General features: G+C 41.6%; 1 protein-coding gene across 4 annotated transcripts in view; it reads right to left on the bottom strand.

The window, feature by feature from the left end:
• Positions 1 to 1,172: 1,172 nt before the first annotated feature.
• rbm47 (RNA binding motif protein 47) overlaps positions 1,173 to 19,576 on the bottom strand; it is a 31,369-nt gene continuing 12,965 nt past the window's right edge. The window contains exons 2-7 of one of the 4 annotated variants that reach the window (XM_069697547.1): positions 8,968 to 9,835; positions 8,529 to 8,859; positions 8,144 to 8,167; positions 7,462 to 7,671; positions 5,372 to 5,565; positions 1,173 to 4,323 (exon numbers count right to left, since the gene is read on the bottom strand). In XM_069697547.1, the coding sequence (XP_069553648.1) occupies positions 4,075 to 4,323; positions 5,372 to 5,565; positions 7,462 to 7,671; positions 8,144 to 8,167; positions 8,529 to 8,859; positions 8,968 to 9,804 (1,845 nt within the window). In that variant the 5' untranslated portion in view covers positions 9,805 to 9,835 and the 3' untranslated portion in view covers positions 1,173 to 4,074. The remainder of the gene's footprint in view (positions 4,324 to 5,371; positions 5,566 to 7,461; positions 7,672 to 8,143; positions 8,168 to 8,528; positions 8,860 to 8,967; positions 9,836 to 19,576) is intronic. The other 3 variants (XM_069697548.1, XM_069697550.1, XM_069697549.1) reach the window with 3 other exon arrangements.

Below are 19,576 nucleotides of genomic sequence, written 5' to 3'. Positions count from 1 at the left end.
TTATTAAGACAGAATGTTGGCAGTATGACAGCTTTACTTTTAAGATAAATATTTGACACAATGGATAATTCAACAAACTTTGAAAACATAACATTATTGTTAAATAATGTGGTTTTTAACCTTTTTGGTTTCTAATGTTTTACAAACAGCAGTGTGTAGTCAGGTCACATTTCAAGTTATTTACAGCTTTTCTTTTTGAACTTCTCACATGGTTTCATTTAAATACATTTTCAAATGTTCCAACATCTCAGCTAGAATCAAAGGTTAGAGAAAAAGACCAAAACCTTGTTTCCTCTCCCAGAAATCATCTGACGACCCCTCACATTGATCTGCTTTTCCTGTGTATAAAACTAGATATAAAGAAGTTCAAACTAGCTCCAACTGCAGCAGCTATAACAGTAACAGGCTGCTGACACACTGCTGCTTCACTATTAAAAAGCTAATGATACCTAACCTATACTTTGCTGCTAAAAATTATATAATTTTACTTAAGCAGGCTTTTTTCTGTATTCATACTTTTACTCAAAAACAGGACCTGAATACTTCTTCCACCACTGGTTATTTCTCTAATGTGAGGAGTTAATCACTGTGGAGGAGGCAGCAGCAGTAGAAACAGCACTACAAAAAATGTTCATGTGCCACAAATATGATCTAACTTGAGATAGATTCACTGCTGTTGATGGCAGCATTGATACTCAAAACAAGCATGGGTAATGATGGCAATAATACTTTTGGGTATTATTCTGCCCACCTCTGGGGAAACAAGTGACCAGTTGGTTGAAATGTGGTGGCACAGTAGGAAAAACATCACCTGTGAACTTTCTCCTGCACATATTGCACCACATCATGTTATTAAAATCCTTCCTGACCTTTTTGCCGTGGTCAGCATGTTTCCAGAGTAAAGTTGACCTGCCACAGAGAAGTTTATGAAACATTTTCCAAACTCTGTGCTCCTTCTCTCTCCACCACGGCACATTGCTCAATAATAGCTGATGTATGAGGTCAAGTATGGGTGGAAGAAGTCGGAGTCAAAGTCCTCTGAAGCTTTCAAGATGCTTCTGACCCTGTTATCTCTTTGCAGTTTAATCTAAAACTAAAGATACTTCACATGGTTCAGTGTGGGACAAAGAAATGATGTGGACAAAATGATTGACAACAGCACTGCATCCTTTCCAAAATGCTTTATTTATCTACTTTATCACTATAAATATAACAACGTAGAAGTTTTTTTTTTTTTTTTCTCAAACAAACCTTCAGATAGAAAACAGTCTGCACAGGTCTACAAAGTAAAGCAAAGGGCACATCTTGGCATTAAGGCACACACTAGGAAGAGTTTAAATGGCAACACCTACATTAAACTAGGCACATGTAGCTCCACGCCACTGACACAAGGACTTCATCCTACGGCTTCAGTGGGGGTGAAATGCAGGTAATAGAAAGTAAAGCAGGTGTTTTGAGTGGAACCAGGAGGACGCAGTGTCCTGCCCATTTAACATGAAATTTAGATGGCTGCGAAATCATTCTTAGACCTTTAGAAGTTTTTGCTAAGATTGGACATGCAGAGTTGCAACACCACCAGCTTAAAGCGCCAGAGGGTTCAGCAGGCCAGTTTTAACCTTCGCTGCTGAAACTGATAAAAATGTAGCTCAATGTTAAAGGTCTTTGTGTTCCCACTCATAACACCAAATCCAGTTCAAACATAATATTACACATAACAAAAGAACAACAACCTTGAATGTTTAAAAACTACTGGACACTTTGGCAAAAAAAAAAACCAACATCTTTTTCTACTTTGTTACTCTGACTTTTATCCTTAGACAAGGTGTAAATAAAGAAAAGAAATATGGTTTAGAATATATTATACCTTTTCTTCTCACTTCATACACACGTAATGCATATATTAAATATATCCTGACTTATTGTCATCATACAAGATACAAATAAAAGCAGTTAACAGCAGTCTGTTTTCTACATTAAATCCAGTTCCAGAGCAGAGACAAATAGTAAAATGCAGAAGGTGGAGTGAGATTATAGTTACACAAAAATGGATTGTTAATCTTCTCATTTATACTCTTGGACCAAAAACCTATCCTCACATCCACAACCTCAAAGTCCAGGCTGTCCGCAAAAACAAATTCAGGTGTGTGCTATCAAAAATCTGAGAAGATAATTGAACATTAAAAAAGAAAATGCCGTAAAATAAAGTGAATAGAAAACTGTGTTCAAAACAACTGCATACAATTATTTGGCATTTTTTTCTATTAGGATGGCTGCTGTGGAGTGTTACTTCATGATCAGCAGCTGCGAGTACATACACTGCATGGCTACTTGCATATTTCAGTGTGAGGTATTGCTCCAGTTATTCCCAGTTCAATATTACACCTACAGCTGAGCATTTTATGTCACACTACAAACATTGAAAAAAAGTCAAACTCGTTCAGTACACACATTAATTCATGCTCTGCATATTAATATCTCTTCATCTGAAAGTGGCAAACGCTTGCCTTTCATAAATATCTTTAAGTGCACCTCGGTCGAGCCCAGTTTGGAGGACGGGAAATGAAGAGGAAATAGACATACGGAGTGTTACTGCAGGAGCATTCAGGGGAGAGACAACAGGTGGGAGGTAGCCCTCTCACATCTGTCTGCAGATGCTGCAACCTATTCATCTCACCACAATACATCAATACCACAAGTCTGGATTAGGAAAATTATGAATGGAAAAAACTCTGCGCTGATGGAAGTCTATTCCTCTTTGTACCGACCAGACGAGCTTAGCTTTGTTATAAAAAGCACAGGTAAAAGCAGTGAGTGGCACGTAAAGTATTGCAGATGTAAGGCACTGTAGTCAGGCACAGAGTCTTTTCCAGAGTCATTAGACTGAAGTGTGTGTAGCCTTAAGGTTTTTTTGGTGAGTCTTGGCAAATGTAGGAGCTGTTCAAGTGAGAGGGTGCTCCAGTCCATCTTGAAAAATGTCTCTCATTTCTGTCCATGTTTGTTCACCTTACGAGAGATAAACAATTAAAAAACAACAATAATAAAAACATACATAAATGAGAAAAAAAAATCTATTCAGTCTTAATCCCCTGTCAGCGCAGTTTCTCAGGTTGGGGAGCATTTCAATGTACATGATGTCTGTCAATGCTTGATGACCGTCATTTTCAAAACTTTCCAGTTTTCTTTCTCAGTTATTTGTCCCCCCAAGATTCTGTCACAACAACATTAGTCAGCTTCAAACAAACCAGTAAATACAGTTTGTTTCAAAAGTTTAAAGGGGAGACGAAGAAACAAGCAAGGTAATCGCCGGCAAATAAATGCACCTAGAACACCTAGAACACCTAGAACCTTCATTTAAATCGACCAAAACACAATAAAACTAAATAAACCAAAAAGTACCAAAAAGGCATGTTCAAAGCAAACACATTCAACCAGCATGGACGGACAGCATCACCTACAGCATGTTGGCTAGAACACTATCTACTGATGAAAAAAACAAAACAAAAACATTAGTATATCAAAAGACAGCCGTCTTCAGTGGTATCCTCATTCATCAGTAGTTCCTGTTGTACTTTTACTTCCTTTCAATCAACTTTTTTTTCTCGTATGTTTTTACACAAGGTCTGACTTTCCTGTTTCAGGGAACAAATACCACTGCAAAATAAAAGAGAAACCTACAAAGAATAAAACTTTAAATATGCATCTTCTCTTCATAAATACTTGAACGTACCTTCAGTGGTCCCGTTGCCTTAGCAACAAGGTGGTAGGGGTCATAGAGAAAGGGAGAGAGGGACTGAGTCGTGTTATTGTGACTTATGGTTAATATTGCGGGGTGAGGGACTGTCTTCTGTGTTTGTGAAAATATTCAGTAGAAAACAAGGTTATATAAACGTCATAAGGTCATCTTGGGTCCAGGACAGACTGGACAGATTTTGCTCTTAATATTTGCGACGAATTCCTTTAGCGCTCGAGTTCAAGGGTGTTTCAAGGGTGCATGATGGGACAGACACTGCGAGATGTCGTTCAGTCACCGGCAGGGTAACTTTGTCGTTGTGTCGTGTGGTCTGAGCCTCTGACTCAGTACGTCTGGTAGATGTCGTGGATGGGCAGCTGGAAGGCAGCGGCAGGGAAGGCCTGCGGCACCGCATAGCCATAACCTCCGTATGTCGCAGCTGCCACAGCTGCGTTTTTCTGCAGAGCGGCCAGAGCTGCTGTGTTGGCAGCGTAGTTTGTGATGGGGACGTACCCAGCTCCATACAAGCCACCGGCGGTTGGGATGCGCTGTACGTTGTGGGCCATGGCATAGACAGGAGTGATTGGACGGCCCTGGGTAAAAAGGAGGAGATTATTAGAGCATGTCCTCAATGACTGCACTTAGTAAAAATAGTAAACTAAAAACTTAGTCAAAATATGCGAGTTTGAAAACTATAAATGTGAGCATTTGAGGAAATTTGACTGACTGCTTTGATTTTGATCTTTATTTTAAACTTGTTCACACTATGATTCAAATGTGCAGTGCTCCAGAGGAAATGCAGTTTGTGACTAAATTCAATAAAGATCTGTTCTCTCACATTTCATCTTCATTCCTCTGTGGGAGTGCTTTTCCTGCTGCTCTATTTTCTTCGTCACTTCCGCTTTTCCACAGTCAAGTGATTCATTCATAATTTTATCGTCACCATACTTGCCCAATGATCTCTCTGCCTGCGGCTTTGAGCCAACCAGTTTCTCGTCCCTGTTCTTTAGAGACCATTGTAATTCTGTCAATCTGTCTTTCAGACCTCTCGACACACGCCCATTCTCCTCCTACCCATCACCACCTGATCCGTCTGGTTTTCCCTGTAGCTACAACTCGGGTTTCTATTAGTCATCTCTGCTCTCCTCTCACCCCAACCGGTCGCGGTAGATGGCCGCCCACCTGTGAGCCTTTTTCTGTCTGAGGTTTCTTCCTGTTAAAAGGACGTTTTTCTTTCCAGCTGTCTTTCAAGTGGGAATTGTTAAATTGTTAGATTACTGTCTTCAGTGCCCTGAGATATCTTTTGATGTAATTTGGCGCTACACAAATAACAATTTTAAATCTGCATATTCTGCTCCAACACCTGCAGCGGCCAGGCACAGCAGGCCCTGTCCTATCTCCTACATCCATTTGGGGCATCTCTTTAAGAAGCGGCCTCTCAACGATGGAGCCTAATCGTCATTTCTTCAATAAATTGTTGTTCACTACTAATGATATCTCCTTCATTGAAATTCCAAGTAACATCTGTTTCATATGTTCTGCATGATGCAGCCACCAAACAACACTGCAGTGTCATAAAACAAACAACCTATGTTTGAGAAGGGACATTTTAAAAGAATATTTCTGTGTCACAACACACACCTGGAAGGGTGGAGGGGTCGACACCGCAGGTAGGACTGTGGCGGCAGCAGCATTTGCAGTGGTGTGTTCGGGATGTTGCATGGCCATAGGGTTTATAAGATGCTCCACTGTGTGCACCTTCCCTTCCTCCATCAGCTTGGCTGCAGGAGGGGCGCTGAACACTGGGTACTGCCCCCCCAGACCCGTCAAAGCCACTGCACATGTAGAAAGATGCAAAAATGAAAGCTTGTATAACAGACTGGGCGACGGCAGACAACACAGAGCAGCAAGAGAGAGTTAAATGCTGACACTACACAGGACACACAAAAACATACATGCACCCATGCTTAAACACATACACAATAACCCTTAGATTAGAAGGTAATCTATGAAAAGAATATGAAAACATGAAGAAAAACAGCAAAAAGAGGCTGAAGGATACAAATTAAGCAAGAGGGAAAAAAAAAAAAAAGATTGCACAAATTGGCGTTGGAGTGTGATTCAGATTATGATGGAGTTCGACTTTGGATTAACCCCAGGGCTCCAACACACACACACACACACACACACACACACACACACACACACACACACACACACACACACACACACACACACACACACACACACACACACACACACACACACACACACACACACACACACACACACACAGCAAACACAACATCAGTCATTGTTGAAAAGTATTTTCAATCTGGTGGTGATCCTATGATTCCACACAGACTGGGACTGAGACCGAGCTCCTGATTGAGGTCATATCGCTCCAGAAGGAACGCCAATAAAGTCCACTTTAACTAAATGCACCTCTGATCAACAAATAAATTACATTAACAGCAGTAATAGGTAATTAAGTTTAATGATTATTTTGACAAAACAATCAGGCTTAATAACTTTAGTAATAAAGTGGAAGATTAAAGAATAATGCCAGTGTCTGCATTTTTATATTGAATTTCTCTGAAGTTTCTATCAGTCATTCTTGTACAGTATAAAAACTTATGTGGAATTTAGATGATCCACCCACATACACATGTAACCTTACTTTCTGTAACATTTCTTCTTTTGTTTTGTCCTCACGTGAGTTTGGTTTCTTGCCTGCAATTGTATTTCCTTCTGCTTACTGTCAAGAAACACATTTCTCACCAGGAAACAATCCACTTACATTTTTGCTGTCACATCCATCTTAATTGTGACAGCAGCTACCATAGAGTCTTCATAACACTGGTGTTATTCTTTTAAGTGCTCTGAATAGAGTGGACACAGTAGTTGTGTGTCTTTTATTTTGCATTTCAGCTCCATTTTTGACTTAAACTGTCGTAAGAAATCTGAAGCAGCTACTCCTTAAGAGGAGCTTTTTACTGGGATAAGAAGTTTGTATTTTGGTTAATACCCATTTCTTTTTCTGCCATAATTTTTCAGCTCTTACTAGAATTCTGCAATACAGACATCCTTCAAAATTCAAAGATGGAGTTGAGTGCATTGTGATTGTGGATGCATGTACAGTAACAACCACCATGTTCAGACGGATGACAGCACTGTGTGAAAAAAACACATCAAAGAAGCTTCTGCTTTCAGGGTGTTAACAACAAAACAGTATAATCTGGCAAAAAAGCTTTTTTTCCTCAGAACAATGTGATGTCCTTCAACAAAGCAATGTGTTGGCCATTTAAATAAACTGTAGGTAGATTACCTGCTTAAGTGACTGGGAAACGGAGTTGTAAAAATATTCCAAATTGTATTTTAAACCGGTGTTTAGAGATTCTGATAGCCCTTAAACTCTTGAATGTGTTCCTTCAACGCAGCACTGTTTTCAGTCTAAACACCTGGAAAGACAAATTTCAGATGTTGAGGAAAAAAGAAAGAACGAGATATAAAGTATAGCAGTAACTTTCTGGTCGTGTTGGAAAGGACAATTGTTTTGCGTCATTGTTCTTTACTGTAAGGAAGTCCTTTTGCACACGACCATCCAGCAACAACTATATAGTTGATTCGCAAAAAGTTCCTCAAACCAGGAGAGAAAAACGGGGTTGGAAGGTTTAGTAAAAGGTTTTGAGATGGGCGAGGATGTGGATGGATATGTCTATGTCACTGACTTGTGCCAGGTTTGATGCCAACTGGGTTGACGGAGGCAGCAAGCTCCAGACTGGGCATCAGCTCATAGGGCTTTTCGGTCTGCTTGGTCTTGCCCTCGTGGTAGCGGCTGTAGATGCCACGACCGGCAGAGTAACCCCCGAGGTACGACCCCCGTGGTCCAGGGGTACGGTTACCTGCAGCAGCACGACCACGACCTCGCACAGTACCTGCTTAAAATACAATTAAAGTAGTGTGATGACAGGGGTTGTGGTTTAGGACTTGGGCAGAAGGGGCTACTTTTGTAGGGCAACAAGATTTTACGACGGGTTTAGTTCATCCCAAGATATCAGAATTTGTGTAGGAGACTCAAAAACTCTCTTTTAGGCAATAGTGACCTCAAAAAATATTTCCAACTGGAAATTTCTCAGTAACGTTTGCTCGGGACTTTTTTGGGAGTTCTTTGGGTCAAGTTTAGCCTCATTCCTGAGATCTGTTCTGACTCCTTGATAAGATGTAGCTCTGTAAAAAGGTATTCCATAACGTTTATCGCTTTGTTGTGAGCTTGGAAATAACCCGGCATGAAATGGTAGGTGACAGCACAGCAGGAAAAGGATGGTGTTAGAAAATGTATAGTTTGTCACATGGCAAGAAAGCTCATTGTTCATTGGAGGAATAAGAAGAAATAAGGATGTGAGAGATTACCATTGTTCTGTATCATTGGGGATCCTTTGGAGAGAAAACCAAAACACAATGATTGTTGAAAGTCAAATAGATTTTCCTGCCAACACCCAAGACCATATTCAATCAATCATTAAAGGTAATGGGATTAGCATTCATTGGTCCATCAGCATGTTTTGTCTTTTCCTTTAACAACATGTCTATGATTTTTCCAAACTTTTGTGGAGTAAAATCATTGTTATCTGTCATCATGAACATTGAAAAATCTGGTGGCATGGCCAAGTGTGTTTATCATTGCTCTTTTGATTCTGCCACAACCAACATTTACCAAAATAGTTGGCTGTAAACGAAACATTGGCTTTTGCAATTGATCCTTAGGCATAAAAAAGCAGAAGAAATAAATTCTAACCTTTGACAAAGTAGTCCCTGTTGGGTCCAATGAGGGTGTTGTAGGGATAACCATAGTAAGCCAGTGTGTAGGGATCACACTGGTAAACATAGTTCTGCTGAGGGGCCTCTGGAGTGGCAGAAACGCTCCCCTTGGAGGCCTTCTGGCGTGAGTACTGCTCTTTATCAACTGGCTTGGCGAGTGTCACCTCGATGCAGGACCCTTCGACCTCTGTGCCGTTGAGGTGGTCCATCGCCAGCACGGCATCATCCCGGGATGAGAAGTGGACAAAGGCATAGTCACGGATTTTCTTGACACGCTCTACACATCCAGGGTTCCACTGGCTGAAAACCTGGTCGACAGAAAGAGAAAGGACGAGTGATGGCGTGATTAGGAGTCTGTCAGACATGTTTTTAACACAAACAGCATGCAGACTAAAACTTCAGTCAGTTAGTCCCACCTGTCTAATTGTCTCCTCGCTGGTCTCCATCATTAGATTCCTGACGTAGAGGATCTTTACCGTCTCCATTACATCTTCATCTACATCAATCTCTGGCTCAGCCCAGTCCACTGCGATCTGGTGGCCCCACAGCTGAATACGTCCGGGCATCAACTTCCTGCGAGCCATGGCGGCTGCGCGATGTGACTCATACTCTACAAAGGCAAAGCCACGGTTCTTCATCTTGTCTGCAGCACTGGCATAAACTATGACATCTAATACACCCTCTGTCACTTTGGAGACCTCCTCCAGGATCTCCTCACGCTTCTTGGTCTTGGGAATGCCACCAATGAAAAGACGGCAGTTGTCCACGGAGGAGCAGACCCCCAGCAGCCGTCCAGGCCGCACCTCATAATTATTGAGCTCCCGCACAGCCCTCTTGGCCTCGTGTTTCTCTGTGTACATGACAAATGCGTACCCTCGGTTTTTCCCATCAAAGTCCATCATCAGGCGCATCTCATAGATGCGTCCCACGGACTCAAACACTGGGACCAACTCATCCTCATAAACGTCCCGTGGGATCTTGCCGACAAAGATTTCACATCCTCGAGGAGGAGATGGGCCATTCCAGCCGGGGGGGGGACCGTATTTACGTTGGCCATTTTCCTGGACCATAGTGTAGCCAGTGCGCTCCATCAGAGCCACCAGTGCAGCCTCATTGGGAGCACCTGCAACACCCTCAGGGATGCTGATCTGTCCGTGGAGAGAGTGGTGAGAGGCACCAGAAGGTTTGGAGGATTTGGAGAGGGCAGCGTTGTTGCTCATTGTGGAGGAGGAAGCAGGGTCTTCGGCTGTCATTCTGACAAAACCATCCAATCAGATTTTGAGCCTGAAGAGGGAGCAGAGAGACAAGTTTATCAACCACAGCAAATACAAGAAGGAAGGAAAATAGGCAAACAGGGTCAGAAGGTATTGTTTAATTAACAAAAGCTTGTTCATGTAGAGCAAAACTGTTTGCTTGCATGGAAGATTACCTACCTAACAAACCAACTAAGACACATTATGTGACCTGAACACAACAGTCGAAATACAGCATCTATAAATTCTCAGGGCGCCTTCCCCTATCAGTGGTTTTACAACCTTGTTTTGTTGAATCCCTCAGATCCCTCGCTGACCTCTAACCCCTATCGCAGAGAATGAAGGGCTGTAAACCCTGAAAACTCGAGCTCAAGGTTCACTAGGTTTGACTGGGTCACATGCTGATCGTGTGTGTGTGTGTGTGTGTGGGGCGGGGGTGCGTATGTGTGTGTGTGTGTGTGTGTGTGTGTGTGTGTGTGTGTGTGTGTGTGTGTGTGTGTGTGTGTGTGTGTGTGTGTGTGTGTGTGTGTGTGTGTGTGTGTGTGTGTGTGTGAGAGAGGTACGTTAGACAAGCTGGAGTTATGAGGAATTCTGAATAAAATATTACCCCATCCTGTAACAAAAAGCTGCGCACATTAATATTGCCTACACATGAACTTGTTGCAAATACACACACTCATACACACCACGAGATGGTGTTGGACTTTCAACGTCCTTATCAATATGAATGTTATACACTGTGTGGGTGCAGCTTTTAATGTGAGAGAAATCGGCTTCCCAAACATAAACCTCTTACTCTATTATGTTCCAACACAGCCAGCATTCAGAATGGAAAAATCCACTGCATTTTAAATCCCCAAATCTCCACAGCACTGAAGCAACCAATGAAAGTGGGCTACAAAACTAACTTCTTTGAGTCAGACTAAATGTCACGTAAGCAAAGAGAGAATAAAACAACAACCTTTTGCTAGTAATGCAGGCAGAGTGTGTTTGTGTGCACGTTGTTGTACGTCATAAGATTGCCTGGACTTTGACAGAGATGGGTGAGGCAGTCAACAAAGGTAAAACACTACAAAGCCAAGCAACCATGGTAACGTGCACACTCATTTGACCTGACCCAATATCCCACTCTCCCACTCTCCCCCACACACACACACACACACACACACACACACACACACACACACACACACACACACACACACACACACACACACACAATAACATACACCTGCTCACTAGTTAGTTTGCCCAAAGCTGGAGGGCTTAAAATTAGCAAAAACTAGCTCAAAGAGGATTGAAAACTATGAAAATATCAGTTTGAGATAATAAAAAGACAAACAAAAGACCTTTAAATGAACAAAAACAAAAAACATACAGAGGAGATATGTAAATATAATATTTTTGTCGAAGTAAACTATTTCTTTAATATATTGATCCTTGTAACAATGACAAAAAGTTAAAAACAGGGGGAAAAGGAAAACAAAATGCAAAAGGAAACAGGATGCTGTTTGCTTCTCTGTCCTTGTTAAAACAGGTCAAGATGACACGAGATTATATCAAAATGTCGTTTTTAACAAACCAATCAGGAGCAGCTAATATACAGATGTGAATTCTGATTCTGCTCAGTGAGGACGCCGCTTCCTTTATTGCTCAAAAAATAAAAAGTAAATACAAAAACATCACTCAAGGTTGTCCCAATAGTTTGCCACATCTTAACATCTTTGTCACCATTTGTTTCTGTGTTGTTCTCTTTTTCTGCTTCGACAGCTCCCTCTGTTCCTTCTATCGTGTGAAGCACTAACATGACTCCATCTCTTATCAGCCTTATCCTGCCAGACTGATGACAAAGGGAGGACAATATTCACTTTGGGAGTTCTGTTAGGTGATAAAATAAAGCTATGTAACACTGAGAGGTCGACACTGTGCAACACACTGAAGTCAGGGTGACACCAAAAAAACAAAAAATGGCTTTTTCTGGAGATCTTTTGTGTGTCTGTGTGTGTTTGTCAAAAATTCCTTCTTCGTGTTGGACAGGCTGCTTCCTGCTTTTGACCACTTGGAGATATTCTGAACTTCCTCAATGCTGACTGTGTCAGCAACGAAACGAAACTCAGATGGTCGGTTATTTTGTCATCTCTCTTCCTTTGGATGACATTAAAAATAGAAGAATTGTCCGTTTGTATGTGTGCTCTGTTGGCATCTAAGGGTATCATAGAAAGAGTGTTAATAATAACTAAATATAGCAAGAGGCAACAAAAGGATGAGGAACATAATGAATAACAAAAAAAATTAAAAATTAAATGACCAAAAAATCTGCAATTTCCAGCTCTTAGAAAGTTCAGACTTTATACATAGGTGCATGCAATCGTGGGTGTTAGCGTAAGAGAGAGACAAGGAAACCTAAGGCAGGAACAAGTAGATAATTAACTGTGGTGAACACAAATCACATCCTTTATTCACAGAAAGCATAAAGCTCTGCAGGTGATGTCTCAGCAAGTAAAATAAGAGTTACGACCACTTAAGTGTGATTCTTCTGCTCTGATTTGAACCTCTTTCTTGCAGTTTAAGGAACAATGAGCAGTTGTGGATTAAACATCATCTATATTCAGAGCTCAGACACAGAGTTCACCTGGTCAAAGGTTATGAACTCAGACTGGTACAGGAGTGAAGGAAGTTAAGATTGGGAAACAGTGCCAACGAGCCAAGTCAAGCCGTCCAGTTACTGCGGTGGAGATTGCCCATTACATTATGTTTATGATTGATAGAAGCACCTGATTCTCTACGTATTAACAGCAAGTTATTGGAGGCTGGATTGTTTTATGAGCAGACACAAAAAGCTTTTACGGGCTTCCTCCGGATCTTATCAGAAACACAGATTGACTGCCGATGGAAAATTCCATCTTTTTCCTCATACAGGCAAATGAGCCATGGCATTATTAATGGCAAAGTTCCTCACAGCTGGACAGAAGAACATTTTACTCTTTATGTCACTGACCTGACATTAAATCAACGCTCCCATTACGTTTTTTTTCTCTGACGAATATGCAGATTTGGTTCAGATGTTTGTAACGCAACAAGGCTCTCCTTAACTCCCAATTTGTTGCAGATTATGGAGCAAAGAAAATCTTTGTGTGTGCAATCGTTAGGAACAATGCATCTCTCAGTTAGCTGTTCTATCCTGAGTGACAGTGATCCAGTGTACTGAAGAAAAAAACAGGCCTCAGGAAGCCGCCATCTTAGCTGTACGCACACACATGAACACGTGGAGGCAATAGATTCACAGTGACCATACCGCAGTCCCTAACAACAGGGTCACAAGGCAGCAGGATCAATGACACACCAAATTCTTGAATAACCCTCAGTCTTGCTGTTTTTACACAGAACACACACCAAACAGACGACAGGATCAGAAGGCAAAACCTATTTAAGCCATCCCTCAAATCTGAGACATTCGTAGGCATGACTGCTAAAAAATTGTTATTCAAGGAAAATTAATCCTGATAAAAACCAGCAAGAGAGAGAGGGAAGTGAGACTGAAACAGAGGAGAGCTCTTGAGAGAGAGCTGTCGCAGCAGAGGGATGGTGGTGGAAAAGAGAAGAGGAAGCAGAGAGAGGTCAGATAGGAGGATAGCTACCCCTGTTGCTTCACAGCGCTGCGCTGCTTGGCCGCCTGCTCTGGGAGTATTAGTCCACCTCCATGAGAGACAGGTACACCAGGGCACTGACCACAGAGTCCTGCCTCTTCTACATAACACACACACACACACACACCCACACCCATACACACACACACACACACACACACACACACACACACACACACACACACACACACACACACACACACACACACACACACACACACACACACACACACACACACACACACACACACACACACACACACACACACACACACACACACACACACATTGTCAAAGCTGCAAGCATGAGAGCTGGTGAGGGTGGAGCTAAAACAGGTACTTGTGAGAGTATGTGTGTGTATGTGGTCGGATCCCTGCCTTAGTTTTGCGGAAAGTTTCTTGGAAACATCTTTGGTTTTTGGAAAACAAACAAATAAACAATGATGGAGGAAAGTAGTTATTTACTTTCACTCAAGTGTTGTAAGGTTTACCAAAGTATTTTCATTTCATACAAGTTTATGCTAAAGCTGTAGAAAAATACAGTACTGATGCGTCTTTAATTGTATTTAAAAATGATTTTAAATGCAGGAGTTTTAAGTATTTCTGCATTGATGTTTTGGGGATTTTTAAGTATTGGATCTAAATATTTCTTCCACCAATATACACCCACCATTAAAGACCCTACAAATCTGTTATCACTGACAAGGGTGATGTTATTGGACAAAGAGAGGTATGATGGGAAATTAAGTTTTAATGGGTTTTAAGGGTTTTCTGCTTAGAGTTGCAGAACTGGGGGAAAAGGACAGGAAATGTTCAAAGTGGGGTTTGAAGACTTCCTTATGTCTGTGTTATAGTGAAGGGACATTAGGAAATTCTAACTGGGAGTTAACCACCAGAGTGATTTATGTCATGTCAGCACAAGACTGTAACTGTGTGTGTGTGTATTCGGGCATCCATGTGTGTTTTTTGTACATAACAACGGTGAACATGTTCCTAGCACAGCTTAACTTAAGCAAACAACACACACCTTCCTGGGCAGTCAAGAGAGCAGATAGAGAGAGAAAAAAAAACAACCAGATGAGGGGACGTCGCTCACTTTGAGAGTTTCTGTCTAAAAACCCAAGAAATGAGGGAGAGAGCGAAAGCAAGAGAGAGAGCGAGAGATGAAAGTCACAGTGTGTGGTCAACAACGCACTGAGTTTCAGCTGCTATTGAAACCTGCCCCGCTCCTTACGACTGAGTAAACATACAAGAGGAACGTCTACTTAACATAAAGACCAGAGAATGATGGATTGACAAAAAAAAAGAAAAGATTAAAGCACACATAATAGGTAGAAAGCTGCGCGTGGACTGTTGCACCTTTGAATTATTTTCATGATGATACTGACTAATGAACTAACATGATGGTCGAAAAAGTGGATTACAGCAAAAAGCTGTGTCTGTAAACGTCTGCGTGTGTAGTTGTGTTTGTGTTTTCATGGCCATTTTGCTTAAAAATGTGGCATATGCGTGCCCAAGTTACAAAAAAAGAAGGGTTGAGGACGAGGGTCAGTGAAAGCTGGCCTTCATCTAAGCATGTGGGGGTCAGTCTGAATCAAAGATTAACAGTCAGTCATTAGTGGGAGCCAATCAGGACACCTCAGAGGGTTCAGGTGTTCTAGTGACCGCACAGCAAAACTATCAGCCGGTCGGGTCAACAATTATAAGTTAAACCCCACAGAAAGACCCGAGGGGTGGACAAAAAAACATTGACTGTCACTCGTACCTTTAATCATTGGACATGTTCCCTAAATCATTCGTTGCACTTAACCCGCACCACATTCTTTGGAAATACAGAAATCTTTAAAATCCTGATGTAAAAATACTCAGACTTTATAATAAACCACAGAACCCACAGTTACATATCAGTGCAACACTGCAGCTCCCTGATGGGTTTATAAAAGGTTCGGGACAAAACTCAAGGGATTCATTGAAAATGAATAATATTATCGGCCTTCTCCTTCCATCAATTGTACAGGGGGAATATCTGTCATTGGCAAAAACATTGACCTGATTTTGATCAGCTTTTAATCACAACGGCAGATGAGAATACTTTTCTTATTTAAATCGCAAGTAATCACAAAGAGTGGAAAGTGTTGCTAGTGCCTCTCAGAATTTGTTGGATATCTCTGATAAGTCGGTTCCCTAGTAAGGCCAGGGTCAAAACAGACATGTGCACACACACACACAAACACACACACACTTACATATACTGGAATCTGCGATATTGGCAAAACAGCGAATCATCAGGAATAAACTCAGCAATAAAGCAGCACTGGTTATCAGTCTCTTAGCTGGAGAGGTATATGACTGATTTATCACAAGTCATATATATAAGTCAATGAGTAGCGTGTTACAAGACTAGAGAGCCTCCTGTTTATGTCTGCAGAGTAATACGAACTGTGGAAGTGCACCACACTGTTCAGGCCACACTGGGTTTTTTTGGGCAGGTGTAGAAATGCTTTAGGAGTGTAAAAAAACCCAACAACTGCTCAATAGTTTCAGGCAACTGTCAAAACCCCCTTTTCGCAGTGAAACAACAAAATAGGTGTACTTTCAATGATTTATGATTTGACGTAGATGATGTTACATACATGTTGCAAGTTAAATATGTTGGTAAGTTAACTTACGCACGTTAAAATAGTTGTTAAAATAAGTCAACATCGATTTTTGTTTTTTAAGGCAGGACACAAACAACAATCTCTTGGGGTAAAGTCCTGTCCTTAATCTGTCCAACCACCCGCAACCTACTACTTGCGCTTACTTTGTCACTGCTCATACTTCTTTACCTGACATCCTCCTTTGCTCTCGTCATAAATACTATGGCCAATATAGGTCGCAATAAATGCCCGTCATATTAAACTGCTAGCACAGAGGCTTTATACAACGGTGCTTTACGAAAGGACAGTCTGCTCGCAGCTCGACCGCAGTTTAACAATTACATGGCAACAATATTTGTATCCCAGAAAATGCCAACCAGGAAAATGTATTCTGATTTGAACCCCACCAAATATGAACATAAAGGAGGCCTTTAGACCTATCGTGTTGTCTCTTGCACACGTACAGCACATTATTGTTGGATATCATTATCACCACTAGCAAATTAAACAATGAACTTGAGGAGAGAGAAGGGAACACTGTGGCTCACCTCTCAGGACACATGATGTCCTCATGCAGAGGTTCACACAGCTCAGCTATCAGCATGCTGACTTCAACAGGATAAAGCGAGATGAAGACTAAAATCACAATGCTGACTGAAAAGAAGGATCTGCATTAACTAAACATTTTTAGATGATATTATTTGCATGGAATCACATTTTACAAAATCTAAGCCCCTTTACTGTTGTTACTACTTCTGTTCTCTGCTGCCTGTTTCTTCCTCCTTTTTCTTCCTCCAAACCATGTACCTGTCACCCTCATTCCTGTGGTTCACCCAAGCTCAAAGAAGAGCAGCAGAAAAAAAAAAAAAAAATGGGGAGGAAGGAGCACGGACGGTGGTGGAGAAGGAGGGAAGGAGAAGCAAGTAGAGGGGGAAGAAATTAAGGAAAGAGTACAGAGAGTCTGTATGGGTGGTGGTGGTGGTGGTGGGGGGGTCTGAGGAGGAAAAGACCAGATGGAGAGGAGTGAGAGAGGCTAACGAAAGGCGAATGGAGGGGGACCAAATGTTCAGGCCTCCCTCAGTGCTAGAAAGCCCTTCAAAGTGAAACTGGCCTGAAGAATTTCAGGTCAGACAGAGTGCGTAAGTGACCGCCTCCAGCCCACACTAACTTCACCACGGAGGGAGGATGATTCCAGTTCATTTACTCTGAGAGCCCCCCTGCCTTCAGGACCTTCACATTTCTCTCAAATGTCACTCAAAACACCACAACTCGACTCAAACAAAAGAAATTTAAAGCAATATGACAAAGATGTTGTATGTCATGGAGAGAAAGTTGTAACATTTTCTTTTCAATTAAAATGAGTTTTTGGTGACAGCATCAGCGTCAACATTTATTTCATCGCATGTACTAATTACACACAAGAGCACGGACTTTGGTGTTACTGTGAAGAGGACAGTACAGAAAGGTCAGCTGCACCCAGACCTCGTCACACGTCCCCTCAAACACCTCCACAGTCTCTCCTAATCAGAAGAGCTGCTTTAGCTTTCGCGCTAGCTCAGAGGGGCTTTGCTTCCTTAGACAAACACATTCCTCAGGCTAATCAGCTAGCACACTCAAGGCCACAGCAGACATTGTTTCAAACAATTACCACTGACGTTGACAGTGTCACACTCGTGATAAAGACTTGAGTGGCCCTCCTTGAACGTGTGTCCATGAGTGCGTGAGGGTAAACTACCAAGACCCAGAGATCTGTTGATATTTAATGCACTACACAATACAAAAAAAAAAAAAAAAAAAGATGTTTGCATTTGGCCTTATTTTTTAGCATTCTTACAACACAGGCTTACAAATGAGCTAACCTTCGTACATACTTGGGTCCACCCTGTCGACAAACACAGCTCAGTGAATAAGACTACGGCTGTTGTAAAACTACTGAGACGCACAGGTGAAATAGCATTTATGTCTATACAATTATTTTGTTTCAATTGTAACGTTTACTTCTTCTTCTTTTAATATTTTCAACAAAATAGTGAAATATTGTCATTTGTTATTGCATTTTTAGCATTCAGTATAACTTCAATGAATGAATGAAGCACCAGATCTCTCACTCACACACACACACACACACTCACACTCACACACACACACACACACACACACACACACACACACACACACACACACACACACACACACACACACACACACACACACACACACACACACACACACAAAAACAAACAGTTCACCTCACCAGGGTAAAAGTCCACAATTTATATGACGAAGAAGCCGGAAGTCTATAGGTAATGATACCAGCTTCTCTGTGCAGTCACTCAAGCATTTTTTATCCCCCACCCTAAACACACACACACACACACACACACACACACACACACACACACACACACACACACACACACACACACACACACACACACACACACACACACACACACACACACACACTCCACTGGTTCCACTGGTTTCATTATGAGGAATCCTTGCTCTCCATTCTTATCACTGATTGGTTTGAGTGCCTCTGTTTTCTTTTTCTAATCAGTTTGACTCTGATAAAGTTGTGAAACAGGCAACAAGAAAAGAAGCTCTTTACTTGGTTCAGAGACACGAGTAAAGAAACAAGAAAATGTTGACTTTCACATTTGCAACATTTTGCAAACCTGACTTTCCGTTGCTCACCGAAAGTAATTTAACATTTTTTTCATTTAAATTAATGAGCAGCACATCTAGAAGAAGTTTTTAAAGAGACTTAAACAAGTTCTGATGTTTGATCAGTGAGACAGACACAGACTGGAGGGTCGGCATTGACACTTTACCTGTATCCCAAGCTCAGGAGCGCAGATATCGATGAACGGGCCCAGGAGATGCAGCCGGTGTGTTATTTCTTTTTCACTTTGCTCATTCACACTTGTCTAAAACCTTGTCTCTCTCTATCCATTCACACTTCGTCGGTGTTGACAGGCTGTAGCAGTAAGACAGCCTCCTTGCTTGCCTGTGTTTGAGTGTGGAGGAAAGCAAAGGTGGTTTAGTATTTACTCATTCAAAGGCCAAGAGAGAGAGGTGGGGCCACTCGGCACAGGTAACCTCCTTCTTCTTTCCTACCTCCTTCAATCTATTTCTTGCTCAGCTGATAAGGAATCAAACAAAAGGGAAGGCAAAGGATAAAAGGGCAGAGGGTGTGACGAACAGTGATGACTGATGACAATCAGGGAAAAGTCATGAGCTTGAGTTGGAGTGAGCACACTTACACTCATTATTAAATAAAATGGATCAGAAAAATTCAATCAGATTGATTACAGTGAAGAATGATGAAGGAGAAACTTCTTGGTGGTGAAATTTGCTGTTTTTTTTCTCAAAGAAGTTTTCCAAACGCTGGCCTTTCTGTTCAAGAGGACAACATAAACATAAACCATCCATCACTTCCCAAAGAAAGCAATAAAGAAGGCTCATTTTTAGCACAAACTTTCA

This window comes from Brachyistius frenatus, unplaced genomic scaffold (assembly GCF_029030835.1).
Source record: "Brachyistius frenatus isolate BFR_SWC_R1_liver_20210118 unplaced genomic scaffold, ASM2903083v1 Contig_23, whole genome shotgun sequence".
In the NCBI taxonomy this organism is placed as follows: Eukaryota; Metazoa; Chordata; class Actinopteri; family Embiotocidae; genus Brachyistius; species Brachyistius frenatus.
This window is presented reverse-complemented; position numbering and strand designations above follow the sequence as displayed.